The following is an 11863-nucleotide window of genomic DNA, read 5'->3' as shown; positions in this document are numbered from 1 at the left end:
ATATTCAAAGATGGAACATCCAGGAAGGGAGGTCAGGTGCCGCCTAGCGCCGTGCGGCTTTTCCAAGTCCGAAGAAACCTATCATTTATCACTCGGATAGTGGAGGTAACAAATAAGTGCACGCGCAAAACTTTGGCTTTGCTTTTAGTGTATGCCATATGTTCTATTTCAGTCATGTAGCAATTACCTTTTGTTTGTATGTTTAAACGGTTTCTATGGCCACTTGCAAGGAAGGATGTCATTAATTAAGGTGTTCATGTCACAAGCAGTTCTATGCGAGCTCTTGGTACTGTGTATCAAGACTTGATAGAGTTCAAAAGAAACTAAAATGTCACATTTGCATGTGATAATGGAATAAAAACACAATAGTTTTGTTTGTTTTTTTGTTATTATCGATATTGTTTTTTGGAAAGACTTGGGATAAGATGTATCTTTAATTTATCAAATCATAATATGTCACCCTAGTGTAGATCACATTAACTACATCCCATCTGGGTTCTATGGTATACTGTTTAGAGAGAAATGTTTTTATGTAGGGTCTGTACACTACCATGCCAACTTTTTTTCAGCAATCGAACATTTTGATTAAGTGAGGCAATTGAAGCACTCACATATCTAGGTGCAATATGCAGATCAGATTAGAGCTAGTTATACTGGACATATTCTATTTACCTATTTTCTTTATTTTTTAAAAAACAAACTATTAACCCCTTAAGGACCAAACTTCTGGAATAAAAGGGAATCATGACATGTCAGGCACGTCATGTGTCCTTAAGGGGTTAATTGTTGTCCATAAGCCCTTCATTTCTGCCCTCCCTCCAATCTTTAGCATTTCCTATTTTAAAAAAAAAAAAAAAAGAAAGAAAAGTCTGTACTTAAAGTCATAGCAAAAGTGATCATAGGAACCGCACTCAATCTCAGCAGCCACCGGTGCTCCGGAACAGGACCAGCAATCCCAACACGTTAAAGCAGCAAGAAAGATTCCCAGGCACTCAAAGTGTGAAAGCCGCAGGCAGATTTATGGAAACAAAAAAGACAGCAACGTTTCGACCTACTGAGAGGTCTTTTTCTCAGTAGGTCGAAATGTTGCTGTTTTTTTTGTTTCAATAAATCTGCCTGCGGCTTTCACACTTTGAGTACTTAAAGTCATGACTTTTTTGTTTTTGAGAGTTATAGTTCTGTTTTTGACTTTGTGCTAAAACATGTACCATAACTCCCAGAAACCCATGGGGTGCCCATAAAGCACTGCTTATGGAATGAACACAGCAGTGCTATAGAATCTGAGCAAACTTCATCACTGTATGGTGGGAGCTCACTGCAGAAGCTGGAAAGCCTGGGGGATTGAGGCAAATGCAAGGACTTAAAATGTAAGTATCTTTCTATTTTGTAATGTTTATATTTTGCAAATAGTTATTATTGCATTATCTATATATTATATATATACATTTTTTTTTTTTAATGGGCCAACTCCAGTTTAGAGTGTCCTTTTTAATGTGACAAACAGACACATTTTGTTCTATTGTGTTTTTATTTGCTCATTACAGGAGATAATCAGGTCTCCTGTGGTGTCATTATATTGACCATCTTGTTCATTATAATCACATTGCCCTTAAGACACATTGTTTCCAAAATAAATAAACCATGTTTATCATCATTTATTTGAAGATTTCCTTTTTTTTTCCTAATTTCCATTCTTTGTGCCTCCTCCATAGAGTAATATGCGTGAATTAGCCACAGACTCAGTGGAGTCTAACAAAATATTTATGATGTAACAAATTGGCAATGTCTAGCATTGTGTCAAACCTTGTTTAAGGGTTAGAACAATTGCTTTTTCCATTGACAGCATTCCATTACTAAATTTGGAGTCCACATTAGAGATGATGATTCAATAATAAGTGAATTATGAAGAGTTCTGCTAAGTTAAAAACATAATCACAACTTCAAGCCTAAAATAAGGACGTTGGAAAAATCCAAGTCGAGTTGTAGTCTAGTTTGACCTAAAATTTGCCAGTAGATGGTTATCTCTACACTATTCACTGTCTGGGGACGAGACGCCTTGGCTTCTCTCTTTGTGGTAACAATTTTTCTGACTGCTTTAAAAAGTTTCATTCTGATGAAAGAAAATTAATAGTTTTCACACAAAATAAACAATATATCTTTTTTCATGTTCAACTGCTTTTTTTATTGATAGAACAACAAAAGATTCTTCAGAAACTGCTATTTTCAATTGCAACAAAGAGCTAACTAATCAAATACAAATATGTTCTCCCCGTTTTTGTTTTCTTTGAAAGGGAGAGGTGTGGGAAGCAGAGACGTGCAGTAAGGGGGTGTGAACGGTAGACAAAAGCAGTGACCAACAGACATACAAATATACACGAGAGAGACATGCTAGAGACATAACTATACATGAAAGCAAGACAGATGTAAGAGGACCAAATGACTGAGAAAAATGCTGGCTGGATAACCTACAACTGGCATTATCCCTGTTAGACGGCAGACAGAACCAAGGATAATGATCAGGCTGGACTGGATTTGAGAGAAAGCATAAATACAATCTGATAGTGTGCCTAAACTCTTAAAAATACATAGACATGTGATCTCTTACATCTTTGAAGGCCACCATAAGCTAGTGTATAGGAGAGACTTCTTATTGCCCAGGGACCCATCAGGTGATAGGTTATAGATTACATTTTGGGGGGCTAACAAACCTGTACACATAGAATTCTAGACTGTATGATCAATAAAGATCAGAGTGTAAGACTCAAAGTACCTTTATGAAACTTTTTATCAAGAAGTGTAACAGAAATCAACGAGTCTGTAGAATCAGGATTTAAAAACACAAACACACTTTGGATATATGTAAAAATATTCTGAAAATCAAAACCCCAAAAATCTGCTTAACACTCTAAGTAATCATAACACTAGTTATTCATTTAAAACAATAATTTAACAGAATTACTAATTCCTGTGGAACAAATAAGCATATGTTTTAAGAAAAGCATAATAGAAGTCAGATTGGTGTTTTTTTTCTGCCTACATGTATGTTTAACAGTACATGCAGTGAGAAGGCTGTCTCCTCTACATAGCATACATAGATAGCACATATGTGCAATATATTCAAAAATATATTTGTTCCATGTCTTACTTTGTGTTTGCATTGCATGCAGAATCTGTCTAAACAGGAACTGCTAAATTTCACACAATGCTATTATTACACCTTTAAATTAAGGGAAACACTTTAATTCCTATACTGTGGCAGGAAGCCTCTTAAAAAAAATAAACATCACAGTATAAACTACAACTCGTATCTATTATGTAAATATATAAAAAAAAAAAACATTCTATACATATTATAGAAAAAAAGTGAGACAAAGACAAAATAGTGAGCCTAAATAGAGTGGACCAGAAATCACTTAGAATCAGACACACATAAAAGGTGATGGTATCCCACAGAGCTCACAATCTAAATCGTAATGCATTTATGTGAGTGCTTTTGAAATGCCTAATGAATTGTGACCAGCAGGAAGTCTGAAGTAACAATACCTCTATTTGTTCAACAGCAGGGTTGTAACAAGGGATGATAGTGCAGAGGAACCTGGATGAAATACTACTGTAAGGGGACACCTTAAAAATCTGTAGCTGCAGGCATTTAATGAAAGCAATCAGATAAATACTGAGGTGTGCTACATTCTAATTAGACTGTTAATCAATTAGTGATTTGAGGATACTGCTTTAAGGAACACTATAGTGTTAGTAATAAAAAAGGGTATTCCTAAAACTACAGTCTCCCTCTGCACCCGCAGTGCCCACTCCTTGCGTGGTGGCAAATAAAGGGTTAATAGGCCTTTTTTTCACTTATCTGATTCCAGCGCCTCCTCCCCCAACGCAGCACAAGCACATTAGGCCATGCAAGTAGGAAAGCTTTGAATCAATGCGCTGGATGTCCTCATGCAAAGCGTTAGTGCATCAACGTTGTTTCATGGCCTAAAACTCTGTAACACACAAGGAAGACAGCCACTAGAGGAGGATTTAACCCTGCAATATCATTATTGCAGTTTCTCAAAAATTGCAATAATGAATATTGCAGGGTTAAAGGGACAGGGGCACTGCACCTAGACCACTTCAAAGAGACGAAGTGGGTCTGTGTACCTATAGTGTCCCTTTGAATGCAGCTGGTATATGCAAAATGTGTAATCACAGATGCCATGGATTACCATTCTTACTATACTCAGGCAACCAAATGATTGTGTCAAAGCATACAGAAAATCACACTAATAACAGCATCTGGAGTCTTGGAGTTTATACACATGAACAATGGTCTTAGTATTTGACTGTAAGGCTGTTTGTTTGCTTGTCAGGCTCAGTTATGTTTGCATTGTTTTTTTATATATTGTCTCCATGTTTTACATTCTCTATAAATAGAGAATAACTATTTCTTGTGTGACGGACTCGAAATCCAGGATAGTATTTCAGTACCGCCATGCAATTCACACACAGTACAATACTAGGTTGGAATCACCTGACTTCTGACCAAAGAAGAAAGACTACATATTTATTGAAAGGGGACTTAAAAAAAAATAAAAAAAAATCTTTTCATTACTTATATTATGTGGCCACAGCAAAGGTTACCCGGTAAGGTTACATAAGTAATCAAATGAATTACAAACATAATATGTACTTCTTGTTTCAGGTCGAGGCAGATGCCAGCCTGCTTAATTCCAATGATGTGTTCGTTCTGAAATTAAAGAATAACTCTGGATATAAGTGGACTGGAAAAGGTGCCAGCGGTGAAGAGGAAGTGGGAGCAGATTATATAGCTAACATACTAAAATGCAAAACTACAAAAATAAACGAAGGACAGGAACCAGGTATGTTTTGTTTAGTATGGAAATCATTTATGTCACGTCAGTTATGAGTTTGCTCTGTGGTCACAGATATTAACCACTGAATGGATTTAGCTATAACACTGCAAAGGAATTGATTGTGCTACTTATACAGTGGATGAGGGTGCGCGGTCGATGTTGAAGGGACACTGTAGTCACCAGAACAACTACAACTTATTGAATTTGTTCTTGTGAGTAGAATCATTCCCTTCAGACTTTTAAATATTGTCTTTTTCAGAGAAAATGAAGTGTTTACATTACAGCCTAGGGAAACCTCCACTGGCCACTCCTCACATGGCTACTAGAGGTGCTTCCTGGGGCAGTGCTGCCTAGTGTGCATTACTGCTATTCAGTGTCTCAACCCTCTGCTGGGAGACACTGAACTTTCCTCATAGAGATGCATTGATTCACTTCATCTCTATGAGGATATGCTGATTGTCCAAGGCTGTGTTTGACTTGTGCTGGCTCTGCCCCTGATCTGCTTCATTGACAGTCTCAGCCAATCCAATGTGAAAGCATTGTGATTGGCTCAGACCACCACTTCTGATGGTGTCAGCAGACAGCAGGCAGGTCAGGGGCAGATTCAGCAGCTGCAGACTTGAATACAAGTAATATTTTACTATATTTAGAGAGGCAAAGGGTTACCAGGGGGGCTAGATGGTGGTTTTAACACAATAGGGTCAGGAATATGTTTATGTTCCTGACCCTGTAGTGTTCCTTTAAGGTTGGAATTGCTTGCATTGTTGATATTAAAGGGACACTGTAGGTACTAGAACTAGTTCATATCATTGAATTGGTTATAGCGCCTGAATACCCTCCATTCAGTAGCAGTTTAACACTAAATAAGGGTCCCTGGCCACCCATAACTTGGTCCTACTAAAAGGATGGCTAGAGAAATTAGCCATACGGATTCATATCAGCAATGAGCACTGTGATAGGCTAAAAGAGGTCAGCTGACACTCGGGCAATCAATGCCACACATTGCTGCTCTGGCTAATGCTTCCTCATTAGCTCAAGCAGCAGAGATGAGCTGCTGGGGACTCTTATTTCTCATAAAAACGTTAAAAACACTTTTACGCTGAATGGCAGCACAAGGAAGACTCCAGACACTAAAACCTCTTCAGTAAGATGAAGCAGTTAGTGTCTATCATGTCCCTTTAGGGAAGGAATAGGGTTAGAGTCGTAACTCTTTCTTTACAATGTTGCGGAATTTGTTGTCGCTTTATAAATAATAATAATACGACAGTGTTTTACACCCTGTAAGATAGAATACATTTACCTGTGTGTTTGTTGAACAATAGTATCCCTTTTTCACATTTAGTGCTGACTCTAGGAGGGAAGCTTCATTCTAAAAGAATGTCTAGATTCTAGATGTTATGATGGGAGCAGGGTGCATGTTATATATTGTTGGAGGAAGGTGCAGATTTGCTTTTTATAGGTGGTCAAATTGCTTCGCTACTTTTACAGGTGTGAAAAGGTTAGCGTAAAGTACGCAGCAGTTGTTAAGGTAGAGTGGAGCATTGTTGCGAGGTATGGCTTGTGGTCGTGGTTGGGCAGGCCACCATAGGGAAGGAGAATGATGTGCCATGGGAAGCATCAAACCATACGAGAAGGAGACTCTCCTGAAAAAGAATACAATAAATGCCAAACTGACTGACAGCTATTCTGGGTAGGCCAAGTCAGTACTGGCCATGCGCAATGCAATGATAAAGAATTATCTCTGTGGGCTGAATGCCATGGGAGAACCTTTTTCAAAGAGCGTGTTGTATGATGCGGAAGTACCACAATTTCTGTGAACATTTGCCTGGGATCACCACAAGTATGACATCAAGAAACAAGGGCAAGATGGGGTTATAGGACTCTCCGACTGAATCATTAATGCACTTCAAATGGTTCTCTAACAATACTTTAATAATGATGCTAATGGTTTATGCAAGCTCTTCTGCCCCTGCTAATAAGTGTAAGCAGGCTTAATATTCAATTGTGCCATTTCAAAGGTGAACCAGCATAAATTAATTAAAATTCCAAAACATACATTTTGAAAAAAAGACAACCCTAGCCATTTCGTTAAATTTATTTTGACGCAACTCTGCCTAGATTTGAAGTCAGATTTTCCTTAATACTTTTGTTTATATGTTGAATTGTAGATTTTGTGCACAGGGCATACACACCCATTGTGTCTCCACCAACATCTCTTTACTACACTAAAGTCCCACATGCTTTGTGTGATCTTGTGAAGATTTATGGAGAAGTAAACATTAGCTAGCAGCTTTACTGAGCCCATGCCTTTTATGATCTGATTTATCACCTAATTCCAAACATAAGACTATGTGCAGAATGTTGTTGGAGAAAGTCTTGCACCACTTCTGTCTTCTTAAATTGACAGGTACTTATCCATGGGGCCCCCGAAACTTATCCATGGGGCCCCCGCCAGTCACTCCTTTCATCCCCCATTATGTTCAATCCAGCTATGGTTGTAACCATAGAAAACTGGTAAAAATAATAAATAAATATTAAAATAAAAAATAAAAATATATATAATTTTTGCACACAAAACTCACAAGTGTTAATGGGCCTACTCACAGTGCAGCACTTGCAAACACCTCCCATAATAAAATACATACTGATCATAGTCTGACAGCCAGGTCAGACCCAGATACTGCAGTCTTCCAGAAAATATGCCAGTGAGCCAGTCGTGGCCTGGAAAGCACTGAGAGGCAATCAGCGATAGCCAAAACCCACACAGTACTGGGCTGCACATGGTGCTGCACAATGCCAGCTATTTCACTCTTGCAATTCTCGCCAACAGACATCCTAACTAACTTTACATTGTTGTAATCAACAGAAGAGTGGTACAGTATGGCTGCTGCCCAGTACCCGTTTGCTAATGGCCAGGAAAGCGAATGCCCCCCAGCCCCCTTGCCATTGCTCTCGTTGGTGTAAATTCTTTAAGACAATATTTTTTGTCACTTTGACAAAATTTGTCAAAAGTAAAGCTGCAGAAACAGTGTCTTGATAAACTGAACTGATTACTATGACAATCACAATCAGGGTTAATAATCACTAAACTCCAAACTGGATTCTAAATTCTAAGTTCTAAATTACAAAACAAAACCAAAAACATAAAAAAGTGACTGCAGCTTGTTATTAAATATATATCAAACAGAGATCCACAAGGGCGCTTGATTATATTTATTTTTATTATTTTTCCTGAATACAGATTTATCGACACACAGTTCATATCCACACTCTCCTGACATGAAAGCAATGTGTCTGAGTGACACTGTCATACAATGATAGCAGTATACACACAATAACAGGGGTTATTACATGACATATCAGCACACTCTGGCTGTTAGACTCACTCTCTGGAAGTCCAGGGCTAATTAGTCACTTTATAGCAGGGCTGGCCACAGAGCAGACCCACCAGCTGTGGAACTTCTAGCCCCTTGATGCTCTGCTATCCTAAAGGCTGGCAAAGCATGATGGAAGTTGTAGTTAGACAGCTGGTTCCCTCCCTCTCTCACAGTGACCGCGCTGGTGGTGATAATAATATCACTTCCCCCTCCATGGAAAGAAGGTGTGGGGAGTCCTCTCACCTGTTTCCCAGAAATCCTAGCAGGACCTCTGCTAGCTCCCCCGTGCCTCCTCCCAGCTCACGGTGCAGCGATCTGGCCTCAGCTGCTGTCTCTGCCCCGGGAAATCCCGCAGTAAGATCTCCAGGAATTCCCGGGCAATGCAATCTCCCCTATTTCCTCCTCCTCTCCAACACTCAGCTTCCAATCTGTTCGCTCTTCCATACTTAGCTCCTTTCTCCAAACAAAAGGTCTCTGAACTTCTTTGATATTGCACCTACCACATCCCTACAGAGGTGGTAGCAGAGGAATCAATAATCTAGTGCTATGTTAAGTGAAAAATGCTGCTATTCAGAGAAGCAAACGAACAAAGTAAAAATAAATTATATATTTTTTTTATTAAAAAAGGACAAAAAACAGGATCATGCCAAACCCCGCCTTTGCAAAGCGAGACACCAGGGAACATATTCAAGACAGTGGGACAGGACACTAAAATTGGGACTGTTGGGAAGCCTCGGTCAGTCTCCACATGGCAGCTGCTCTGCCTCCAGTGATGTCATTATCAGATAGCATAGGGAAGGATTGGGGACAGCGTGCGCATCCAGTAGGATGCTTCTTATAGAGAAGTATATGTGATGCCAAGTGTGAGAACCTTCTACTTTCTAAGGTCTTCATGAAGAAGAGCTTCTAGTGACTGTCACTCTAACAGCCACTACAGGTGTGGTATTGTACAAATGGAAACATTGCCACTTCTCTGAAAGGAACATTATAGTGTTAGGAATATAGAGTGTATTCCTAATACTCTAAGTGTTAAGTAGCCATTTAGTTTGCAGCGCCCCTCCTCCCCCCTTCAAGTTCCAGAAAAGGTGTTTTGAATACCCTTTTCTCCCTCACTGTGGTGTTCTCTCCGTGGTGGGTCCAGCCTCTATAGCTGAGATCATCGAGATTCATTATCTCAACAAATCCAGTGCTTTGCCATATCAAAGCATTTGGAGGTTAGTGCCCATGTGTCAGAGTTTTACTCTGTATATCTGAGTGATGGCCGCTAGAGGCACTTAAACCCTGCAATGAAAACATTGCTATTCCTGCAGAATTGAGATGAAGTGGTCTGGGTGTCTATAGTGTCCCTTTAAGATGAAATTATTTTAGTGCCTAGAGCATCCCTTTAAGGGATTTACTAAACCTTTACATTGTCAAATTAATGACTTGACAGTACTATTTATGTAAACCAATAATTAGATACATGGGGTTCGCTTCCAAGGGCAGATCTAAAACCCACACGTGGTAGGGCAACTGCTGGATTTTGTTGCAGATTTTATAAAATGGACTCACAGATCTGCACACACACAGATTCTGATACACAGACATATAAACATGGATACAGTGATAAATACCTACATCTACGTTCACACCCATTTTCATGTCATGTTGCTCTCTACCTAGATCCCGAATATACCATTGTTCCATCATCGCTGTTGCTAAAGGGTTATGATATATAAATGGGGTAATCTGTCAGTTAAAAAAAAATAAAAAAACCTCAAAGCATCTGTTCAAATAGATTTAGATTTAGGTCTTAACAGGAATGTTAATTGGATAACACAATTATGTACTTTATGCTAATTATATTGCATTATAGTGCTTTAAACATTAAAGAGCATTATAGGATATAGCAACTTTAGCCCCGTAAGGGCTAATGACAATTAATACTGTCACAACAATCTGGTCCCTAAAGGTTCTATGCAATAAGCATTAACAGCTTTATACAGGACTGCTACATTGTAACAAGTACAACATTCCATTTTCATCTAAGATGTTTAAAGGCTAGTTTGTCGTGATCAAACTATTCAATTGTTGGTCACTGTTAATCTGCTTTTAGCTTAAAGGAACACTATAGTCACCTAAATTACTTTAGCTAAATAAAGCAGTTTTAGTGTATAGATCATTCCCCTGCAATTTCACTGCTCAATTCACTGTCATTTAGGAGTTAAATCACTTTGTTTCTGTTTATGCAGCCCTAGCCACCCCTGGCTATGATTGACAGAGCCTGCATGAAAAAAAAAAAAACTGGTTTCACTTTTAAACAGATGTAATTTACCTTAAATAATTGTATCTCAATCTCTAAATTGAACTTTAATCACATACAGGAGGCTCTTGCAGGGTCTAGCAAGCTATTAACATAGCAGGGGATAAGAAAATCTTAATTAAACAGAACTTGCAATAAAGAAAGCCTAAACAGGGCTCTCTTTACAGGAAGTGTTTATGGAAGGCTGTGCAAGTCACATGCAGGAAGGTGTGACTAGGGTTCATAAACAAAGGGATTTAACTCCTAAATGGCAGAGGATTGAGCAGCGAGGCTGCAGGGGCATGTTCTATACACCAAAACTGCTTCATTAAGCTAAAGTTGTTCAGGTGACTATAGTGTCCCTTTAAATCCACATTGAAAATAGCATGATATGCATGTTCTGACCCCAAAGAAACAAGCCCTCACTGTGTATATATGCAAACGTGAATGCAAACAAGGCTTACATGCATTCAATTTCTTGCCACATGATAGATCAGATGATCACCTTACATATTTCAATTGTTTCCATTCAAATGCAGATTTTGATATTTGCTAAATAAATTGTTTTGTTTTGGGACACGATTATTTTATTCAACTAATTATTTTGAAAACATAATGGCTTCTTCTGAGAAACATGATTTTCTACTTCTGAGAAACTTTAATAGAGACCAAACAGACACTTAGTTGCTATTGATAGTTTTATATAGACATGTTGCTGTACAAATATTCTGTTTGGCGAAGTGGCTAAATTTTTTTGTCTCTCCATTTCCCGATGTCAATAAGTCTTCCTACACGATTTATTCTGTTTTGAGTGAATTCTGGCATAAATACTTCCTGTGAGTTAGTTTTGCACGTCTTCTTAGCCAGACGTGATGTAATGCCATTCTACACTTCCTGCGTTCTTCAAAAACAAACTCACAAAACTTTACTTTGGCTAAAAAAAGTGTGTTGTAACCTGTATTTTACTATGTTATATACCTTCAGGGGTATGCACTGTTGGTAATTCCTGCGGAGTCATATAATTGTGCAATGTAATTACAACGGATATTACTATACTTGTATGGCTCTCAGTTATGTGCCTAACATTTGGCACAATTATTGTAAAACCGGGACATTTTCTCTATATTCCACCTCTGCAAATTGAATGGTTGTAGTTCTCATTTAAATGCCTAGATCATGAATCCATCAGCAAGCCTTTTCTTGTCCATGATACATCTTAAAGGAAGTAAAACACTACCATAGCGTGTTTTTTTAAATGAACACATTGGCTTGAAATTGCAAAAAAAGAAAATACATGTAAAAAAGTTTTTTTTTTTAAATTTTGCAAAGATGAATAGCACAAT

At 38.3% G+C, this 11863-nt stretch overlaps 1 protein-coding gene across 1 annotated transcript in view; it reads left to right on the top strand.

Annotated features, from left to right (window-relative positions):
* Positions 1-11863, top strand: part of SCIN (scinderin) — a 97561-nt gene that overhangs the window by 70993 nt on the left and 14705 nt on the right. The window contains exons 11-12 of the mRNA XM_063452415.1: positions 1-105; positions 4691-4868. The exon at positions 1-105 is cut by the window's left edge and continues 66 nt beyond it. Coding sequence (XP_063308485.1) covers positions 1-105; positions 4691-4868 — 283 coding nt within the window. The remainder of the gene's footprint in view (positions 106-4690; positions 4869-11863) is intronic.

This window comes from Pelobates fuscus, chromosome 4 (assembly GCF_036172605.1).
Source record: "Pelobates fuscus isolate aPelFus1 chromosome 4, aPelFus1.pri, whole genome shotgun sequence".
Lineage (NCBI taxonomy): Eukaryota > Metazoa > Chordata > Amphibia > Anura > Pelobatidae > Pelobates > Pelobates fuscus.
This window is presented reverse-complemented; position numbering and strand designations above follow the sequence as displayed.